Source organism: Pleurodeles waltl, chromosome 12 (genome assembly GCF_031143425.1).
Source record: "Pleurodeles waltl isolate 20211129_DDA chromosome 12, aPleWal1.hap1.20221129, whole genome shotgun sequence".
Taxonomy (NCBI): domain Eukaryota; kingdom Metazoa; phylum Chordata; class Amphibia; order Caudata; family Salamandridae; genus Pleurodeles; species Pleurodeles waltl.
In genome coordinates this window covers 161,520,320-161,543,560 of record NC_090451.1, presented here as the reverse complement: position 1 = coordinate 161,543,560, position 23,241 = coordinate 161,520,320, and the positions used below count along the sequence as shown (strand labels likewise).

The window sequence follows — 23,241 nt, the reverse complement described above, 5'->3', positions numbered from 1 at the left end:
TTTTCTGTCTGCCTGATCCATACCACTTTTTCCCTATCCCTTTTCTATTTTGTATTTAATTGTTTTATTCCACCACATCAGCTTCTTCCTTCTTTTGATCATTCCCCATTTCCTCAATTTTTCCATTCAAAGTGCATAGTAGCCATTAAAACAGACTGCAATGCACAGAGATTCTTGTTTCTGCTGGTTTCTATTCTACTTTTGTTTAATACTCTCCGAGTATTTTAGGAGTTTTAATAACTGTTTACATTTTTGATATTCTAGATTCCAACCTATGTCTGATGCACTTTTTGTATGAAAATCATGTCAAATGTATTTTTGCAATATGCAATGCTACTAAATGCACTTTGGTCAGTCTGGCTTTCTCCATTTTGGGTTATCATCATAATGTGAAAGAGCCAATGAGTTGATTTCAAAGTAGACAAGATATATTTGAAATCCCTTTGGTTGGTTGTCATGCTGCTTCATAAAATACACTTACATTTTTTTCAATTAGAGCTCCAGGAGACTAGTGAATACTTTGTTACAGCAGCCAATGTGTGACAAGACAATAGGTTTCGGCTATGGGCTCATACCTCATGCAAGGAAGAAAGGGCTTCATCTTGCAAAGTAGTATGATTTGAACCCATACAGTTTGTGCCTTTGCCTTCCTATGCAGGATAAATGTGAAGACCGGGAGATTTAAGAGGATGAAAGTAGACTGAGAAGACATCTACGTTACATAAGTTAATATTATTCAATCACTCGGCTTTGAGGGCTTCCGTGGCTTGTTCATGTGTTAATGAAGAGACTCAGAGCCTGATTACGAGTTGGGGCAGTTGAACAGTGTCAACTCCAATACAGCAGTGGTGAAGCAGCTGGCAAGCCTGGCGGCCTCACCACTGCTGTATTACTAAGTTTCCACTGGGCCGAAAGACAGAAATGTCATATGACGATGTATCCACTGGTCAGCCTGGTGGAAACAGCGTGGAAGCATTGGCTCCCTCAGGGAACCGAGGGCAATAGTGAAGTATACAGCACCCTTGGAATGTGCACTGTCTGCCATAGGAGACAGTGTGCATTCCAAAGGGGCTGACAGGGGTAGTCATGCACTGCCCACAACATGGTTGTGGGCAGCGCAGGGCCCGTCTGTAGCCCTCAGTGCTGACTTTCCACCAGCCTTTTCATGGCTGGGACCCCATCATAGAAAAACTGTGGAAAGCAAAGTTGTGATCAGCACAGCAGTGACGAACTGTGGCTGACCACAACTTTGCCTGCTGTCAACCCATCGGTATCTCTGATTTTGGTGGAGGTGGTGGTCTCCTGGCTGTCAGACTGGCAGGATCGTAATTTGGCAGTCGGACCACCAGGAGTGCGGTAGTTCGAACGCCATCATGAGTTTGGTGGACCACTGAACTCGTAATGAGGCCCTCAGTCTTTTTTGTGTTGAGCTTCAGGTACACTGTGGAACATTCAGGAACACATGTTTGCCTGGCAGGATCTCAATTTAAGGATCTTTTGAGTGCGCAATAATATTTTGCATAAATTGGTGTCATCTGTTTACTGATTTACAGCCATGTCATGGTGGTTGAGTAGTACAATAGAGAAAGCATTAATCAAAGTTAGCCACACTTAATGGACAAGCTGAGTCCTGCAAAACAGACCCTCTAAAGTAGTGCACATAATTATGTTACCAATAGCCTTTCAGTAAAAGTATATTCTCAGCCAACCTTTGATGAATAGTTTTCACCACTAATCAAAGCTCATTCTATAAAACTGCCTAAACAGAACCCAGTGATTAACATGCATTTTCAGACCAAGATTTGTTTAATCTCTGCTGTGAGCCAGAGCCACAAAACGCATTGGAAAACACATCAATATTAGCAAACTAATAGTCAATATTCATGTTAGTCAGGGTCATTGAGAATGAGTTAATTGATAGAAGGTATCTGTATGCAATGGTAATCAATGAGAGCCAGAGTTGACATAATTTCAACATATATCTACAACATTTAATTAATGGCCTTGAAACATCTGAACATGTTTTGTTTCATGCAACATTGATGAATGTTCTTGATTTAAGGGACAAATCTGTTAGTGTAACCAATTAAACCCATTTGTAAATTTTGCAAATCTTATCCGCCCTGAACTATCCTTCAAATATTGAAGCCCATTTTACAGGTTGATGAAAATGAGTGAACAGTTTAATGGACTAAAGAACAAAAATATCTTATCAACGGTTCAGAACCTCTAATGTCATAATGGTGAACCATGTACAACAGAGTCTGACATTATACATCCACCCCTGTAACATTTCATAAACTTGTAAAAAAAAATAGGTAAAGACACCATATTCACCACCAAAATGAAAAATAAACAAATGATAAAGATGGCTAACAAATTCCTCCAATTAAATGGCAGTGAATAAATTATGTATGCTATTGCCCGGTCTTCTTAATCATCTTACATAACAAGTTTGAGACAATTGTCCAATAACATTTTAACCTCATTGTGTATACTACTATCTTCCCTTTTAAGCCTACACAATAAATTCACACAATGCATCAAAAAGATTAAAAAAACAAGAAATTGTGTTAACTCACTTTACAGTCTCTGGAATAAACTTTAAATTGCAATTAAAAAATATCTTCTGTAGAATGCCATTTTGTATGTGATGTTTAATCCAAATTTACAAGTGAGCACACACTCAATAGTCAACAAAACCAAGCCATTAAATTACATTTGCGTTTCCTTCATAATAGACAACCATCTATGGTTGCATCATTTGGAATTGTCTCAACAACGTGTTTCATTTGTGTTATACATTTACAAACATTTTAATATCATGCTGTATAAAATATATTTAATAAACAATCTAAATCAAAGACCTTTGCCATGATTGTGGTGTGTACTTAACTTTCTTTACAGAAACGTTCACTATGCAGTAACACAAACATTGAATTTGCAAAAAAGTATTTCAAACATAGTAGACAGTGATGCAGACTCACCTCTCGGTCCAGCAGTGCAGGTGATACCACTGTGACAATGTCTCCCCCTTCAGGATCAATGTAGAACATGTTTGGGGAAGGTTTGTCTGGTTTTTGTTGTAGGATATTGTAACGTAGAACAGCATTATCAGTTGTGGGGTCATCGGCATCAAAAGCAGTCATGCTCATTACTACTGTACCTGCAAAATAAAAGGATGCTTGAACAAGACATGTCCAATTTGATTTTAAATTGATGTCTCAAAACAGTTATGGAATGTGTGTGATGATATAAATGTTTGGAAATCAGTAGAAGTGGACATTTGTTAGGAGGACTCTTATTCAGCCAGCAGAAGCACACGGTCAACCAACCAAACATCGAGTTAGTTGCTTTAGAACACCCTAACAAAACTACGTTTTTAGATTTAAAAAAAGATCTTTTGTCTGTTGATTTTCCAAACTTTATAAGAAGGAATATTGAATTTACATTGCTTGGCGAAACCGACACAATTTCATCTAAAACCATTAGTAATTGTGAAGCAGAATTAATTCCTTAAGCTACATCAAAAAAGTTAAATGAGCTCTAGAAACTGTACTATCACTGAAGAGAAGGCAAAAAAGGAATGCTTTCAAATACATTAGTTGATTTCTTGAAAAGATAAAATGGCATGCTTCAGAGGTTTAGAGACAATTGAAGGATTTTTACAATTGTGTCAATGAATGATAGTGTTAGATGGAGATCTCAGAGTCAATCAATGCCATGATTAGATGGTCAGCATAAAGCCAAACAATTACATAGCTAGATATCAGTGACAGTATTAGTAACGCAGCGCTTATTGAAAATGTTACACTTCACGTACACAGGGTTAAGAAAAGATACTTTTCATGTCTAGAGCAGAATTGATACAAACCTACACAACATTGCACATTGGACACCTACAAAGTGAGCAACCTCTCTAGAGCCATCGATTTTAGTGGCAAGCAGTTTATCAGAGTTGGTAAATTCAGAGTCGCAGAGTACTGTGGACAAGATCACTTTTAGTGCCTCAACCGGGAAGCTTCAATAATTCTACTGAATAGTCAACACATTTTATATCAATTTCATAAATATATAACCTACTATTACAGACTTTAGAGAATGCTGAGCTGTTTTTCAATATGCAATTTATTATTGATCCTCCTTCTCCTCCTCGTTGCACTCAATTTTCTCTCTACACCCTTCTATCTCCAACAACTTGTTTCAAAATCCAACATTAAAGGTTAGAGAAGGCAGAAAGGAACCAATACAGAAAAACATACTATCTTCATAAACCTCTGTATAAGATTGCTTTATTTATTGTCTCCACCTCTCTTTTTTTGGAGCACTTACAATTCATAGTCCCAAAACTGTACCAGAGCGGACAATAGAAACACTGGGACCAATTCAAAGGTAATTTAGCACTGTAAATATATATTTAAATATTCCAACCACTCTGCAAGATAAACAAACAAGACCAGAAGCCCATGAGCTTGGAGTGCCAAAAGAGTCTACCAACGAAAAAGTTCTGTCAACTTCCACAAATTAGATACTTACTCAGGTGGATGTGAAAAGCTTTACTTTCAACAAGATGCGTTTCAGCCAAAGCAGCGGCCTTGTTTACATATATAAGACTATAAATATATATATATATATATATATATATATATATATATATATATATATTTGCCGGTGCTCTGCAGAGATTAGACCAGCTCCAATTATTTGTAAAACAGGGAAAGGAAACACCACGTTATTTACCTTAGGGTGATGAATCTCACTAAGAGTTAAAAGTTGAACCTAAATATAATTATGTCAAAATCAGGAATTGTCTTGAAATTTGGAGTCTTTAGAAAATGATGCTAGAATGTAGCAGAAACAGAAAACGTATTCTAAGTTATAGAAATAATTATTATGTTATTAGTTTTCATGTACATATGGAACTGAACTACGCAATCCAGAATACTTTGGGTCTCTAAAAGTTATTTAGTAATGACACGAAAGTAGTACTTACAGTCATGAACAAGACTGTTGTGGTTGAAACGCGTTGACTGTTTCTAACTTAGTATACAGAAAGACATGCTTCTCATCCTATGTTGTCTCTACAAATATTCCTTCTGCTTCTCCTAAGTCCCCAGTCTTTTCCCATAACCCATCTCCTCAGTTCTCAACATCTTCTATCAGAGCCTTTGTTTCTCCTCAACCCTCCATTTTTGGATTGGCATGGTCATCCTTCATAAATCCTTATTTTGGCTCTCCATTTTACCATATTCCACCCTCCATATCTCATTAGAGCTTTTCCTCTATTACCTCTTGGAGACCCTGAGCCAACTTCTGCAGTCTCTAAGGTTTCACCATCTTTCATGATGGTCTTGTATGATCATCCTTGTGAGTCTTGCTGAAATGTTAGGCAGTGTCCTACTGAAACTATGATATTGTCTCTTTTGCATCAAAGGAAATTCATTTTTATTTTTCAAGCCAAAAGGAAGCGGTGATTCTAAGTTAGTATCCATTCCTGAACTTTAATTGCGTAAAGGCTGAGAGCATCATAGGCATTCTGTCACACTGACTACTTTCTTCCAAACACCAGAACAGAATTCTGAATATACAAGCATTAATAATGCTCAAAGCTTGCATACATACCTCCCCACTGGATGATTTATTTTGAGGGAGGAATCTGATGGTTTTAAGACAAGATTGTCTAGGCGATGAGTTCTGTTGCAATACTGGAATTTCTCTAGTGCTTGAACCATTGTGCTGGGTATATAAATTACTCTGTCAGGGGAGTCAGGAGGAGTGTGAAATCTTCTGGTTTTAGGTTGATAGTGTGAGCAGTTACATGCAAAACGCAGGTAGAATCAGGACATTGACAATAGGAAGACAACAGTAATTGAAAAGGAATGGTACTGTTTTATTGAAAGTAGGGGTATTCTTTCTTAGAAAAAGATGAATAATTGCTTGGTGTACGATAGTGTGTCAATGCAAACTGATACCAAGAAAGAGTGTTTGATGAAAAGTTATGCAAACAGCTATCAAGAACAGAAAACAAATATGAGAAAGCTTATATTCACTTGAAATGTCTGGAGTTTAGGCTAATTAGCAGGCAGATTCGCATCCATATACACATCAACAACAGAGTTTTTGTTAGTCACCATTAACACTCAGCTCACCCTTCAAAGACAAACAAATATTTCCAAACTAGTATGTTACCAATAGACGTCTGCAGATCTTTACCCATATTTCTCACCATACAAGTTTTCAGACCCCCCACCTTTCGTTCCCTAATTGCCAGAGTGCTCAATGGATGAGCAGATAGCACCCTTGCTCTCATGACACTACTCTTCTGTCCTCCTGATTGGACAAAAGATCTTCATTATTCCCATCTGTTGACATCTACGCTGGTGCATCCTTGAAGAATCTATTCATTTTGAAATGGACTGTACCATCTACAAGGTAATCTATACTAAAATAGTGTCCAACTAAAAGATTTTGCTGTGAGTAACTGTGACACTTTTGTATTACTCCTGATGTAATTGTGCAATGCAGCAGGAATCCATAAGTACTTCAATAATATATTGCAGAAACTCACATCAAAATCTTTGCAAAATGTCCGCATAATATCCAAACTGTAATATTGGCCAACAGAAAGAGCTGGAGAAATATTTGAATGGTGGCAAAGATCAGAAGGCAGAAAGATGGATAGATACAGAAAAACACAGACAAAATGTTGTGAGTACTGACTAAATGATAGAGTGATGGATCAGTTGACCGTCAGAAGGAACAGATACATTAGGAGGATAAATTCCTCAGAGGCACAGATACAACACAGCAGCCAACTCAGACAACTGACTACAACAAGCAGAAATAGCAAAAAAGAGACTTGAAGTATGTACTAAGCTTGACAAACCAATTGTTGAGCAAAATTGAAAAATGCTTTCCTCATTCCACCACAGAAATGTATAGGCGCAGGAGATGACATTTTCATATGTAGGCTTTGATAAATAAAACAAATAAAGTGGTAATCGTTTATAATTTGTTAGTTTGTCACCCTCCAATTTATGCGTGTTGCTAGCATAAATTCATGATAAAAATATTTTGATTGGGTTTTTATTCAAACTAATAGACATATCTTTCTGCCTTATGGATCAGAGGTACGATGTAAAATGGATGTACTTAAGCAACTCAAATGGAGTTTAATGACCCTCTTTATTCACGGGGAAATCCCCTTCCCATCAAACATTGATCCGTTGATTCCCCTTAATCCCACCCCACATTTTTCATTAGGTTTTCTTATGTTAAGCACTTACCAAAAAGGAATTAAAATTCGGAGCACTCTGGAGACTCACTGAATACCAGAAGAACTTGTTAGGCCATGGAACGGTAAGGGGTAACCATTACAATTAAGAAGCAATACAAAAATGGTTGCTTGGCATTTTATCGGTGTAGTTACCTCATACAACATTCTTTCTACATACGTATAATTACTATGTAGTGTTGAATTGGGTTCAATGCACCAGTTATCCAGGGTAGGCAGCTCTCCTGTTAGCGCTTGAGGCTTTGATGGAGTAGGAACCTGCTGCAGTTCTGTCAGGGCTGTCACTTCCTCCTGCTCCCTTCTGGTCCTTAGCTGGAAACGAGGCAACTTGACAGAAGAGGTGGGCTGGGGGAGTAACTCTTCCCATTATGCCTCCTCCAGTCAGGTGCTCTGCTTCTTATGCTGCCTTTTTTACTCTCTGGGAATTTAAGTACCACCGCACAGGCGCGCATTACAAACTAATGACCTTCCCACTGAAAAGCGAAGTGCGCTATTACTGATAACAGGCGCTCATGACTTCATAGGATTATCGAAATTGCAGAACAACTCAATCTGCTGTTTAGTGTGAACTTCATCTGAATTTTAACAACATATTTCATAATGTGAAAGGAATCTTCGTGGGAGCAGGATGATCCATTTTGATAGATGTATTGAAGCTTTAAAGAATTTTACATAAAACTACTATTCCTGCTGCAGGGCCTCAACTATTTGCCATTTCAGGCTGATGTCAAATAGCTTGCATGCCGATTATTGGAGCATCTAACCCAGCTGCGTGGCTAGTTATGTACTGCAATAGAAGTAGACAAAGTTCTATATCTTTGCATACTCTGATTAGCTGACTTTGTGCTTAACATTCAGCAAAAGAATAGGTTGGTTGCTCCAGCCAAAACCATAAGCTTAAATGTGTGCTCATCACATTAGAATATTGTAGGTTGGCTACTTACTGTGGAGTAATGGCTATGTAATGTCACTGAGTACAAGCAATAAGTAATACTAGTTAGCAGCATTCTTGCCGTCCAACATCAGGTTGTTCCAGGCTTTCCATTTAACAATTGCGCCGTTTAACCTTGTGCGTAAGTCATTTTTGATGTTGCAACAAAATATTGAGGAATAACTATTGAAGTTTTTTTTTCTTCCTAAAACGTATCTATTGTGGTTACTTTAAACAAGAGCAAAGAGCTGCTTATGCTGAAAAAAGGAAGTTAGAAACCCATTTTCATCTTGTCAGGTAGTGAGAAAATCACTTTGACTAAGTTGCAGCCAATTAAGTGCTCCGCAGCCAACCTCTGGTATGGGTTGGAAAAGTTCAGGGCAATGAAGACACTAGCTATGGGCACTAGGGAGCGCAGGATAATTGGAGGGGTGGGTGGAGAACTTTTGCCACATTCCTCTGGATATATATTGTGGACTTTGGAAACAGGGGAGCACTCTATTATTCTTTAATCCTTTGATTATAAAATGGCTATTTAATCTTTTGCACTACAGTGGTAATGTCCTTTCTTCACAGTATGTGCACACAGTGTAAACCTTGCTCACTCTATTTTTCAGACTAATTTGTCAGCTAGTCAGCTATGGGGTCTTTCCAGAATCTGTCCTTTTAACTTTCAATATTTTTATGTAGTCATTACCGTTCAATTCAGGAATATGATCCACAGTGTGGTCTGATATGTCAGTTAGGTACTAACAATACAAGGATATCACCAGATCTTGAGCATTAAGAAAAATGCTTGTGTGGGGAGATTCTTGGGATTGGAATACTGTAAATGCAGGACCACTGGTTTAAAATACATGGTGATCTGATAATGGTCCTGCCCCCTTCCTGTGCTGATCCCGCCCCCACAATCTGTTCTCTCCTGTTTGATTGCTTCATTGATCATTTAAGATTTAAGAGATGATCTTCAACAGAGGTTTTTCATGTGGATGTCTTGTTAAGGCACTTAAGAATGGTATGACATATACCATTTCAGTGCTCAAAGACAGTGTGAAAGAACAATGCAATGGTAAATTGTATGGTAATAACATTTAGTTTCTATACTGTTAGCTATTGTTTCCATTAGTTAACTTGTGATTCTCTTTTTAGCGGAAAGCAAAGGATAATGTCTTCTGTCCTTGAAAAGAGCATTTCAAGGTTCTGCTTCATTGTTACTCCAGGCACAGTTACACCCTTGAGAAATATAAGAGTGATCTGACAGCATGTTGGTTTTGTTCAGAAGTGATTAAAGGCCACTCTTCTCAAAGAGCAGACACTTCCTGCTCAATGCAACTCGACATCACAGGAGGACATTTTAGCATTATACTTGCGGTGTTCAAACAATGTGACGCTGGGCATCAAGAGCGAAAGATAACATTCTTTATAAAATATACATTCTAAGCATTTAAAAGTGAAAAATGAAAAATCACATTGTGTACTAAGATGAAAAGAACAAAGACATTTCCTGCAAGGTGGATACCTGGAGGTGTTGGCAATTGTACAATTTCCAGCCGGCCCACATACTCTTCCTGTCCACTAGGGGGCATGACATTTGTACAAGTGTTTCTAGAAAGGGAGACATCTACTCCAGCGAGCGTCCCAGTCAGGTGGACTGGTCATGCTGATGTTGAGACCTTGACAACTTGAGGCTGTTATGGTCCACTTCCTTGGTACCTGCCTCATTGGTGCCTGGGGAAACCCGGGGATTCACAGGCTGGAAGTGGTGTGTCAAGGCAGCTAGTCAGTCCTGCAGCAGCGGGAGCCCCATACCACCCTTCCGTTTACTTTTGAATCATGGTACAGTAGTGACAATATGGGATTGGCACAATGGGTGAAAGCCAGTGGGAAGGCAGAGGTGGGTTGTATAAGTGGCAGAGGGTGACAAAACTGCAGAAGGAGGTTCTCTGTCCACCCACAAATTAGTGGAAATCTTAACCCTGAGTGTCTAAAACAGACCTCAAATCTTACTGTATTTCAGTTGTTATGATTGTTGCTTGAGGGTTCAGAATGAATGGGGTACATGATTGCTAATAAAAACATGGCCTTGTCAATTTTCACCACATTGCAGAGGCAGTCGCGTTTTTTGGAGAGAACACTGCATTTTTAGATTTGTGAAAACCAACGTAGTTGTGTATGTGATAACTGGTTTGTTGCAGTGGGGCTGGAACGATTTTCAGAGTGGGGGTGCTGGCATCAATGTTACATTGCTGAGGTCATAGCGATTATGAGAAATCAAAGAGCCTTTCAAAGCACAAGAGTAGCAAAAGAGTCACACCCATCCCGGAGAAGAGTGGTTAGGGTGTGGTGGTAGGTGGCTGATGGTGCATTTTGTAAAACACCGTTACAAATCTATTACTAAAGCATGGTGTGGTAGTGAACTACAATTTACAGACAGCACATTTTCCATTAAAATGGCCACAAAATTGACACTGGCATGAAGTTTTTCTGATAAAGGTATTTAGCGCTCAAATTATCAAATGTGGAAAACATTTTTCACAACTATTTACCATTTGCATATCACCAAGTAAAGTGGATTTGTTGTGATCCGATTAAAATGTTTGTTTCCATCGATCTTAGAATAAAACAAAGGCATGACTTATGCTGATATGTTTTAAAATAGTTGCACAGTTAATTTACCAGATATTTAAACGTTGTATAATAATAATAATTTGTAAAAAAACTGATAACCTACAGCATTTCCTTTCATACTCCATGTACCCCAGAAATATTGTCATAAAGTTCACTTTACAAAATATTCCAAACTTTCAATCAGGGAAGTAAAAATAAACACTAATCCCCGTGTTAAAAGAATAAGCGGCAATTTGTCATAAGATATGACATCTGAGCCCAGTCACTGAATGGACAGCAAATGTAATAAGCTAAAAATAAAGTTCTAAAGCATCTTTCTGAATTCCAGCATGGTTATTTTGGGGGTTACCAACGCACCCCTACATCCAGCTCCTATGATTAGATGGGTCATCTATTTGCTATTTCAAAGAATCTGACAATAAGGCCCAGTGACAGCACTGCAGCTGTTCACAAAGTAGAGAAAAAGCCCACACATACTCGAGAGTACTAGAAGGGGAAAGTAATGCCCCCATCACAAAGTTCTAAATGTTGATAGTACAATTTAAATTAACTATCTAGCCTAAATAAGTTGACTGTCAAATTAAGTAAAATATACCTAAGTCATCATGTGTCACAGATGCCCAGGAGGCATCATATAAATTCATGCATTATTCTTTAATAATCATCATATTCAATTTTATATTTCTCCAACTATTTGTATGTTCAAATCACATTTTGCATTAAGGAATAGGATCTTAGATTTTTCTTTGACATAAAAAATGTTTGAGTTCATTGTTTTGAAATGATTACAAGACGGAGTCAAGTGTACAGTAGTTAGAAACTGGAATAAAAATACATCCCACTTAAATTTTTCTCAGTCTATACATTCTGATTCAACAACGGAAGTCACAAGGCTAGTAAAGGTGGGACGATCGGGGAGGCTCCTCATTCTGATTATAATAAAATGATGGGGCAAAATAGGAGAAGGGAAATGATAGAAGGGATGAGCAGATGTGAAAGCAAGAGTACTGTAGCTCTAAAAGCTTCTGCTATTGCGAACAATCGGGATTTATGTGGTTTTTAGTATCTACCAGTAGAAGGGTCGCTTAGCAAGGGATGCAGAAAAGGCACAGTACGATGGCTTTTCTAATGTTCGCATCTGAAAACCTGAGCTGTAACTGAAGCAGGTCTGGCTTTAATATACTTACAGATGCAAACATAGGCAAAAAAAACTGTTTGCATGCATTGCAAGCACGTAATGTTTTTTGGGAGATTAATGCCAGACCTATTGACTTTGCCAGTCCTGGGCAAAATAGTACTTACAAACAGAAAAGATTGGCTTTCTCAGTACTAGGAAAAAATAGCAAAAAGGGATTCTCTAAAGAATGCACATAACAGGTAAAAAAGTGAAAGTGACAACCATTATGGTGATTGAGAGTACTTTTTAGATGTAAAAAAGTTCCTTGTGCATTACAATGGAAGAACTTAATTGAAAGCATGATGTTGGACTTTTTTGCTTATGCAGGGTCATCCCCAATCTTTGTGCCTCCTGCCTCCTATTTTTTCTGACCTGTTGCTGCTAACCAGTGCTAAAGTGCATATGCTCTCTGTGTAAATTGTATGGTTGATTGGTTTATCCATTATTGGCATATTTGATTTACTATTAAGTCCCTAGTAAGGTGCACTAGAGGTGCCAGGGCCTGTAAATCAAATGCTACTAGTGGGCCTGCAGCACTGGTTGTGCCACAAACATAAGTAGCTCGGTAATCATGTCTCCGACCTGCCACTGCAGTGTCTTTGTGTGCAGTTTTGACCTGTAAATTCGATTTGGCAAGTGTACCCAATTACCAGGCCTAAAACTTCCCTTTTCTTACATGTAAGGCACCCACTAAGGTAGGCCCTAGGTATCCCCAAGGGCAGGGTGCAGTGTATGGTTAAGGTAGGACATATAGTAATGTGTTTTATATGTTCTGATAGTGAAATATTGCTAAATAAATTTTTCACTGTTGCAAGGCCTGTCCCTCTCATAGGTTAACATGGGGGATACCTTTAAATCTGAGTAAAGTGTAGATTCCCTTTGGGAGCGGATGGACATGTGGAGTTTGGGGTCTCTGAGCTCACAATTTAAAAATACACCTTTTAGAAAAGTTGGTTTTAAGATTGTGTGTTTGAAAATGCCACTTTTAGAAAGTGAGCATTTTCTTGCTTATGCCATTTGTGTGACTCTGCCTGTTTGAGGTTTCCCTGTCTGGGTCAGTTTGACAGTTGGGCTGGTTGCAACTCACACTAGACAGTGACACAAAGGAAGCTGGAGTGTAGCCTTTATATCCCGATGAGCCGTCTGTGTTAGGAGGGAGGGGAGGAGTGGTCACTCACACCTGAAAGGGCTGTACCTGCCCTCACACAATGCAGTCTCCAACCCCCTGGTGACTGTCTGGGGCTTGTCCTGGGCAAGGCAGGATTTCACATTCAAAAGAGACTTTCCTTTGAAGTAGGCCTACTTCAAAGGAAAAATTGAGTATAAGAAGGGCACCTAAAACCACAGATTTTAGAACACTTCTAGAAACAAGAGGAACCTCTGCCTGCAGAAGAGCGGAGGAAGAAGAGCTGCCCTACCTCTGACTGTGCTTTGTGGAGCTATCCTGCACTTGCTGGTTCTGCCTGAGTAAGCGGGCAAAGACTGGACTTCCATCTTGAGAAGAAAACTCCAAGGGCTTGGGCTGAGCTTGCCCCATGTTCTGAAGTCTCAGGGCCATCAAAGACTTCCCTTACCAGCACCAGGACTCTCTGCTGAGACTCCTGCCCTGACATGTGGTGCCCTATCCAGTCCCTGGGCCGTTGAAAGGAAAAGCTGGTGAAAATTCAAGGAAATCAACCTCGGATGACTCCGGACCGACACCGCTGCTGAATCCGGTGCCGTCGCCTGCAACCGACTCCGTGATCTTCGCTGGAACACAACGACATTCGCAGGCCTGAAACCGCTGCAGCCCCGCCGAAGTCCGTGACTCCGTGGAAGTCGCCGCACCACGCCATGACCGACGCCACTCAAAGTGCGCGTATTCAACGTTTCACACAGACGCCGCAATCCTAGACTTCGCGCATCGGCTTGTTTTCACTCTTCACCAAGGTACTGTACCTGGGGTCCATGTGACTCAGTGGCCGGTGCCGCTGGTGTCGGATTGTTGGGAATGACTCCGTCAGGATGCAGTGTTAACACCTCATCAAAGCATTTTGCGTTTCTAAGCGCTATTTTTCAATTTAATCTTTAAAAATTCATAACTTGACTTGTGTATGTCGGATTTTTGTCGGTTTGGTCTTGCTTGGTTTAAATAAATATTCTCTTTTTCTAAACCTGTGTTGTGTCATTTTGTAGTGTTTTACATTAAGTTACTGTGTGTGTTGGTACAAATATGTTACACCTAGCACTCTGAAGTTAAGCCTTCTGCTCTGCCAAGCTACCAAGGGGGTAAGCAGGGGTTAGCTGAGGGTGATTCTCTTTTACCCTGAGTAGAGTGAGGGTCCCTGCTTGAACAGTGGGTAATCTGACTGTCAACCAAAGACCCCATTTCTAACACATAATGATACTAAACAGCCAATATCCAAGGTACAAGATAATTACTCTCCTGGGTACAGCCAAAGCCATCTCCATGTATATTTTAAATAACTGGTAACAGCAGGTCATCTGGTAGTCTCGCTGGCAAACCACATCTTAAATCGTGGGAGGCTGTTCAATTATTTTTTCAACTTCTACTTTGAGAAATGATTACAGAGGGGAAGGGACGCTGCTGCATGCAATATAAAGCATTGAAAAGGGTGTGCCACAATAACCTAAGTGAATGGACTCAATTTCTTAACCTCAACAGTTGGAGAAGTCTGGCCAGGCAAACAAATTGAGAAAATTCTCATGACATATTGTTTGTCGGATCCCTTTTTAATGGTGGAGGTGGTGGTATGTTTTGCCAGGCAATGTGGAATTTTTCCTGCTTAGCTGCTCCTGGAGGAGATCTTTCAGAGTTGAGCCTCGGTTGCGCCCCACTGGTATGAAAACTGAGTTTTCGGAGGTCTGTGTTTTCTGGATAACGCCTCTCCCGGGCTTTACTTCCTCATGGCTTTCAATCAACAGGTTCCATCAAGGCATTTTAAATTCATGTTAGTGTTCTTTTCCCTTCACACTTATTTTTTTCTTTTTTCATCCTAGCACATGATTTGTCTTGTACATGTGGTGCTCCTAAATAAGTAATTAATGAATTTGTGTCATGCAGGAAGGGAGATGCAATCATCTCTGTTACAACACTCTAAAGGATTAACCTCAAACCAAAATACCTTTTATTGGCTGGGAAGGTGGGATGTACCAGCATTTTCTGTGTGACTAAAACCTCTACTTATCCCACCAGGTTTCTCAAAACCATACCTGATGTTCTGCTCCAGTCCTGATTTTTTCCATTCAAGTCTGGGCTCTGTAATCTAGTATATTTCATTATAAACTGGACAGGTTCCAAAATTGAAAGAAAAAACCTGGACTGGTGCAGCGTATCACGAATAGACCTGTGAAACTTAGGAGGGCTGTATTGGTACAACCTGAACCGAGGTTTTCCAGCTGCCAAATCATTCTTCGACAGTGTAAATATATTTTCAATCTCACAATAGGGGCACACAGAGCAATAGGATCGCCTGCAGAGTACAAACCACCAATTTTATAATTGTTTACTCAAAAAAGGCAAAATCCATGTCTTGTCAGATGGCCGAAATTTTTTAGTACTTAATTAAATTAAAATACAACAAACATATAGAGTGTCATTTTATTCCAACCAGCATATTTCCACGTTGTTTTCAGGATGCTCAATTGTCAGTAAGTATTTGCATATCAGATAGCGCAGCGTGGCAGGACAATGTTTATTTTGTTTTGCAACATCCGGCCACTAACAAGACTGTTTTGTGAAGAAAATGTAATGAGCCCTCGTTCCGAATCAGCAATGGCTCTGCATTAAGCTCAAGTGTCTGCTGCATGGGATGGTAATCTGCAATGTGCTGATTTCTAGTGGCTGCTTAACACCGCCGCGCCATTTATCACAGGAGGAAATTTGTTTTCAAAATGTGGAAAAACTGACCTCCTACGTGGCTTCGCGTTTTAATCAGTTGTTCTGCAGCGGGCGCCATCTTCTTTCTCAATAAATGCGGCTTTATACGTTAACCCATTACCTCTTGTCGCCTATCCGTTCTCATTGAAATAACCCAGTCACTGCAAGTGATATACCGTAATGCAAATAAGATACAGTGCTGCAAACATTTATTTTATAATCAAATTTTCACCCAACAAATGTGTCTTTGATAGCAGGGACATCTTACAGATGTTGGAAGCTCTAGGCTAAACATATTTTGGGGCCCCTATTTGGAAGAGCTTTGAAGGTCTGATCCAATTTCAGCATTTTCATGACGGCTTTGCCTAGGTCACTGACAGTGGATAGGCCCACTCATCTAAATTTGTTTATGTCCAATATTCAGGGATAGTGATGTGTGTTTTCAATACTCGAAGGCAGCAGCAGCTTGCTAATATTACTGCAAATCATCTCTGTGACACCCTCTCATTTGTCAAATCTGTTTTGGTCTAAAACAAACTTTTTTATGGATGGTGAATGCAATCTAAAGACAATAGTTCTCTGCAAAATGTCTATAAAAGACTTCCACATCATCTACAGTAAAAATACATTTAAGGAAAACGAGATTTAAAATAATCTGTTTAAGAATTATTCAAGGTCATAAGGGCAAGACTCCTCAGGTAGTTTGATAGAAGGTGTTAGACCTGACAGCTTTAGGGTGGTCACCCCTAACTTTTTGCCTGCCTTCCTCCACTTTTTAGATACTATTTTGCTGGATTTAAAACTCTGCGCACTCTACCCTTGCTAACCAGTGCTAAAATGCATATGCTCTCTCCTTTTGAACATGGTAACATTGGATCATACCGAACTGGGCTATTTAATTTACTTGTAAGTCCCTGGTAGAGTGCACTATATGTGCCCAGGGCCTGTAGATTAAATGCCACTAGTGGGCCTGCAGCATTGATTGTGCCACCCACTTAAGTAGCCCCTTCGCCTTGACTCAGGCCTACCATTGCAAGGCCTGTGTGTGTAGTTTCACTGCCAATTTGACTTGGCATTTAAAAGTACTTGCCAAGCCTAAATCTCCCCTTTTTCTACATATAAGACACCCCTAAGGTATGCCCTACGTAACCCATAGGGCAGGGTGCTGTGTAGGAAAAAGGCAGGACATGTACCAGTGTGGTTTACTTGTCCTGGTAGTGTAAAACTCCTAAAGTCGTTTTTACACTGTTGTGAGGCCTGCTCCCTTCACAGGCTAATATTGGGGCTGCCCTCATACATTGTTGAAGTGGTAGCTGCTGATCTGAAAGGAGTAGGAAGGTCATATTTAGTATGGCCAGAATGGTGATGCAAAATCCTGCTGACTGGTGAAGTCGGATTTAATATCACTATTTCAGAAACGCCACTTTTAGAAAGTGAGCATTTGTCTGCACTTAAATCTTTCTGTGCCTTACAATCCACATCTGGCTGAGTTTAGTTGACAGCTCCTTGTGCATTCACTCAGACACACCCCAAATACAGGATAGCAGCCTCACTTGTATACATCTGCATTTTGAATGGGTCTTCCTGGGCTGGAAGGGTGGAGGGACTGGCGCTTGTATGTGAAAGGACAGTAGCCTGCCCTCACCCTTACTGGGACCCTGGCAGACAGGATTGAACTGAAAAGGGACCTTGTGCACTTCCAAGCCACTCTTTGAAGTCTCCTCCACTTCAAAGGCACATTTGTGTATATAAACAGGGCCTCTGCCCCTACCAACTTAGACACTTCCTGGAGAAGAGAACCTGAACCAGAAGCTGCATCCTGCCAAGAAGAGCTGCCTGGCTGCCCAAAGGACTCACCTGACTGCTTTCTGTGAAGGACTGCTACCTTGCTATTGCCCTGCTGCCTTGCTGCTCTCTGGCTGAGGTGAAGACGTGCTCTCCAATGGCTTGGATAGAGCTTGCCTCCTGTTCCCTGAAGTCTCAGGACCAAAAAGACTTCATCTCTACAAGAAGGACTCTTTGTGCGCCTAAATTTGATGCACAGCCTGCACTGCGGTGAAAATTTCACGCAGCTCTAGTGACTTTGTCATGCCAGTGCAGGAAATCCAGCATCGTCCCGGGGGCGTCTGAAAACCACGCAACCCGAAGAGACTCACGACAGAGCACCAGAAATCGACACACAGCCGTCCCTGCATGAAAAGTAAATGACGCACAGCTGTGTGCGCCCAGAGAAATTGACGCACACCCCTTTGTTTCCACGCATTTCCTCCTCTGCATTTCTTTGCAGAGATTTTTCACACGAACCAGCTCCTGAAAGAGACTTTGGTGGTCATTCTGACATCGGCGGTAAAAGGCGCCTACCGCCGGTCAGAAATCCTCCATAATCCCGCCGCGGTCGCGGAAACCCGCCACGGTCATTCTGACCCGCAGAAGGCAAACCTCCGAAAATCCGACCGCCACAACAGACCGCCAGACCAGCGGTCGGCGGAAAAGTGGAGGTGACAAAACCTCCACCGTCACGCCAACAGAAATACGCCCATGCCATTACGACCCACGAATCCACGCGGCGGTCATTCAAACGCGGTATTCCATTGGCGGGACACACCGCCGCGGTCAGAATACACACAAACGAACAAAACTCAGCCACATTGGACGATTTGAATCCCACACACCTGATACACATACACACACCACTCCCACACACACAATACAATATAAAACACACACCCACATCACCCACAAACCCCTACGCTAAAAAATTCTGAAAGAAGGCCAGAGCGAGACACCAGCATCCACAAACTAACAGCCACAGCCACTCAACACCATCACCCACACACTATCCACACACAAAACAACACACACCACCACACTCAACTCACTTAAATACACATACTCCACCCCACACATCATACACACCACCCCATGGCACCCCAAAGACAACCCCGCTTCACAGACGAAGAACTCAGGGTCATGGTGGAGGAAATCGTTCGGGTAGAGCCCCAGCTGTTCGGCACACAGATACAATACACCAGCATTGCCCGGAGGACGGAGCTATGGCAGAGGATTGTCGACAGGGTCAACGCAGTGGGACAGCACCCCAGAAATCGGGAAGACATCAGGAAGCGATGGAACGACCTACGGGGGAAGGTGCGTTCCATGGTATCCAGGCACAACATCGCCGTGCAGAAGACTGGCGGAGGACCCCCACCTCAACCCCCACAATTCACATCATGGGAGGAGGAAGTCTTGAACATCCTGCATCCTGACGGCCTCGCAGGAGTCGGCGGAGGAATGGATACTGGTAAGTTGAAGCTTCAATACTGCTTCCCCCCCACCTGCATGCCAAATCATACCCCAACCCTCACCCCCATCCTCGAACCCCACCCTCACCCTCACCCCCACTCCCATCCTCACCCCCACCCTCACCCCCACCACCATCCTCACCCCCACCACCATCCTCACCCCCAACCCCAGCACACCTATTCCCCGCCAATGTCTCACCATCACAACCCACACATCCCAAAACCTAGGCCTGCATGCGTCCACTAAGCATGGACACCCATCACCAAAGCATGCCCAATGCATATACACATCCCCCCCACAAGCCACCCTCACCAAAGCCCCCACACACGAATGCCAGCACTTGGGGACACGAGAACCCATAGATACACCCATATGCCACACATTGAAACTATAACCATACCTCTATACCCCTGCAGGACCCGACCGTCAACACACCGCGGCGGAGGGGCCAGAATTCTCCACACCCCCCACCCAAGAGGCCGTCAGCGATGACAGCAGCTCTGTCGACCTGGACACTGATGACCAGCCCAGACCATCGGGGACCTCTGGACAGTCGGTTCCCCTCACACAGGCCCAGGCCACTACAGACCCAAACCCCTCTGGGAACACCAGCACAGCTCCCACCCAGCGGGCCCATGCCTCTGTCTCCAGGGCGCGTCAATCTGCGGTGTGTCTACCACTACAGGGCACCCAGGATAACCCACCACCCCAACAACAACAGGGACCTGGGAGCAGTGGTAGTGGGCACACCGGCCAGGGGGCAGAGGCCCAGGGAAACAGGGGAACTCGGAGGGCAGCTGTGCGACAGGGGGGGGAGGAGAGGCCCAGGGAACCCACTCTCCACGAGGTCCTCACCACCATCATGGGAGCATACAACCGCTCCCAGGAGACGATGGCGACGGTACTGGCCCGGTTCCAGGAGATCCAGGTACTGCAGGAGGAACACTATCGGGGGTACAGGGAGGACATCAGAGCCATCAACACCACCCTGGTTACCATGGTAGGGCTGCTGCAGGACCTCGTCAACACCAGGGCGGACACTGAACAACACCCAAGGGCCCCTGCCACTAGCCTGGACCAAGAACAGCCAACCACCTCCGCCGGCGCTAGTGGACAGGAGGCCCCCGCACAGCAGCAGCCCACCAGACCCCCACCTCCTGCAGGAGAAGAACCACCCCGCAAGAGGGCCCTGAGATCTCGCAAGAAGACAGAGTAGGATGTCAAGACCCCCGCCAGCAATGGATACCACCTGATGTCATCCCACTGTCCCACATTGTCACCCTGTCCATCCTTGAACTGCCCATGCTCCATCTCTCCACAGGCCTCTGGACAATGCACCTGTGTGACTGTTACTCTGGACTCTGCCATGGACATTCCTTCACCATAGCCCCCACCCACTTGAAACCACTCATCCCATTTTGAGCACTTAAATAAACACCTATTTTGCACCAAAATATCTGGAGTCTGGCTGTGATTTCAATATATTGTAATTGACATGACAGTGCAAATATGTCCTTGTACATGGTGAAGTCAACAAACAGCTGCCACAAAGCTGTAGTCCATGGGGAAACGAAGCACAGGACTCGTAGTGGGGACCCCAGATCTGAAATAGGGAGGGAAAAGCCAAAACTCAGTCATCATACACTGGGGCAAATAGACAGGCAGCAGAGATGCAGGAGAGTAGTTAACATTTACTAAATTATCTTTGAAATGTTACCTGTGTCCTATTGGAAGTACTGTTCAATGATTCTGTCCCTGTTGTCTGTTTCAGCCCCGTCGTCTTCCTCCTCGTCACTCTCCTCAGGTTCCACCGCTGCCACAACACCACCGTCTCGACCATCCTCCTGCAGGAAAGGCACCTGGCGGCGCAAAGCCAGGTTGTGAAGCATGCAGCAGGCCACGATGATGTGACACACCTTCTTAGGTGAGTACATTAGGGATCCACCTGTCATATGCAGGCACCTAAACCTGGCCTTTAGGAGGCCAAAGGTGCGTTCGATCACCCTCCTAGTACGCCCATGGGCCTCATTGTACCGTTCCTCTGCCCTGGTCCGGGGATTCCTTACTGGGGTCAGTAGCCACGACAGGTTGGGGTACCCAGAGTCCCCCACTAGCCATACACGGTGTCTCTGTAGCTGTTCCATCACGTAAGGGATGCTGCTATTCCTGAGGATGTAGGCGTCATGCACTGACCCTGGGAATTTGGCATTGACATGCGAGATGTACTGGTCAGCCAAACACACCACCTGGATGTTCATTGAATGGTAATTTTTTCTGTTCCTGTACACCTGCTCCCTGTCTCTTGGGGGAACCAAAGCCACATGGGTCCCATCAATGGCACCAATTACGTTGGGAATATGTCCAAGGGCGTAGAAATCACCCTTCACTGTAGCCAATTCGCCCACCTCAGGGAAAATGATGTAGCTCCTCACGGATTTCATCAGGGCAGACAACACTCTGGATAACACCTTCGAAAACATGGGCTGAGACATCCCAGAAGCAATTCCCACGGTTGTCTGAAATGACCCACTTGCCAAGAAATGGAGTACTGACATGACCTGCACCAGAGGGGGAATCCCTGTGGGTTGGCGGATGGGGGACATCAGGTCGGGCTCCAGCTGGGCACACAGTTCATGGATAGTGGCACGGTTAAGACGGTAGGTCAGGATAATGTGGCGTTCTTCCATTGTCGACAGGTCCACCAGCGGTCGGTACACGGGAGGATTCATCCGTCTCCTCGCCCAACCCAGCGGACGGTGCCTAGGAAGGACAACATGGAGCACACAGTCAAGCAACCCACAGGTACGTACTCACAGCTAGCACAGTAAACGATTCTCTATGCAGTGAATGGCGTGTCTGAGTGGCTATGCAAGGCCTAGGCCTGTGTGACGCTGTTGAAATTGAGCCATGTGGGCCCTGGAAATGGCGGCTGCCTGACCTGTGAAGTGTGACAATGGGATGTGAGGTCAATGCGCTGGCGTGGCACACCGCGGCGGGCGAAGACCGCGGCGCCAAGCCGCATTGGTTAACATTGAAGCCTATGGGTTTCAGGAGCCAATGGCGAAGGGAGCCGGCGGTGGCGGGACGCACCGCCGCGGTACGCACCGCCGCGGACGTGACCGCCATTTTCTATCTACTTATCCACTTGCGACTTGAACTTTCACAGGAGAGGACCTATACTGCAAGTGTTGCTGTGACCTCGGTCTGGAAGGGACAATGGCTGCTGCGCCTGGGGAAAGGGCCCCTGCCTTCACTGGAGAGGAGTTGGAGAAACTTGTGGATGGGGTCCTCCCCCAGTATGCGCTACTCTACGGTCCTCCAGACCAACAAGTGAGTTTAATTCAATCTGGATTTGGGGCCACTGGCTGGCTTGGGGGCATGTTGGGCCTGGGGGGGGGCATGGCGGGGGGCCTGGCGGGGATGGGGGGCATGTTGGGCCTGGCGGGGGGCATGGCGGGGGGCCTGGCGGGGATGGGGGGCATGTTGGGCCTGGCGGGGGGCCTGGCGGGGATGGGGGGCATGTTGGGCCTGGCGGGGGGCATGGCGGGGATGGGGGGCATGTTGGGCATGGCGGGGGGCCTGGCGGGGATGGGGGGCATGTTGGGCCTGGCGGGGGGCATGGCGGGGATGGGGGGCATGTTGGGCCTGGTGGGGGGCATGGCGGGGGGCCTGGCGGGGATGGGGGGCATGTTGGGCCTGGCGGGGGGCATGGCGGGGGGCCTGGCGGGGATGGGGGGCATGTTGGGCCTGGCGGGGGGCATGGCGGGGGGCCTGGCGGGGATGGGGGGCATGTTGGGCCTGGCGGGGGGCATGGCGGGGATGGGGGGCATGTTGGGCCTGGCGGGGGGCATGGCGGGGATGGGGGGCATGTTGGGCCTGGCGGGGGCATGGCGGGGGGCCTGGCGGGGATGGGGGGCGTTGGGCCACTGGCAAGGAAAATGCTGACAAACTTGAACGTGGTATTTCTCCCTCCCTGTACGTGTCACATAGGTCCGCGCCCATGAGAAGATCGGGATTTGGCGTGCCAT

The 23,241-nt window shown here is 44.0% G+C and overlaps 1 protein-coding gene across 2 annotated transcripts in view; it reads right to left on the bottom strand.

Moving 5' to 3' along the window:
- The window catches only part of CDH13 (cadherin 13), a 2,224,354-nt gene that overhangs the window by 897,492 nt on the left and 1,303,621 nt on the right, over positions 1 to 23,241 (bottom strand). For both annotated transcript variants that reach the window (XM_069215815.1, XM_069215816.1), the window contains exon 7: positions 2,988 to 3,166. In XM_069215815.1, the coding sequence (XP_069071916.1) occupies positions 2,988 to 3,166 (179 nt within the window). The remainder of the gene's footprint in view (positions 1 to 2,987; positions 3,167 to 23,241) is intronic.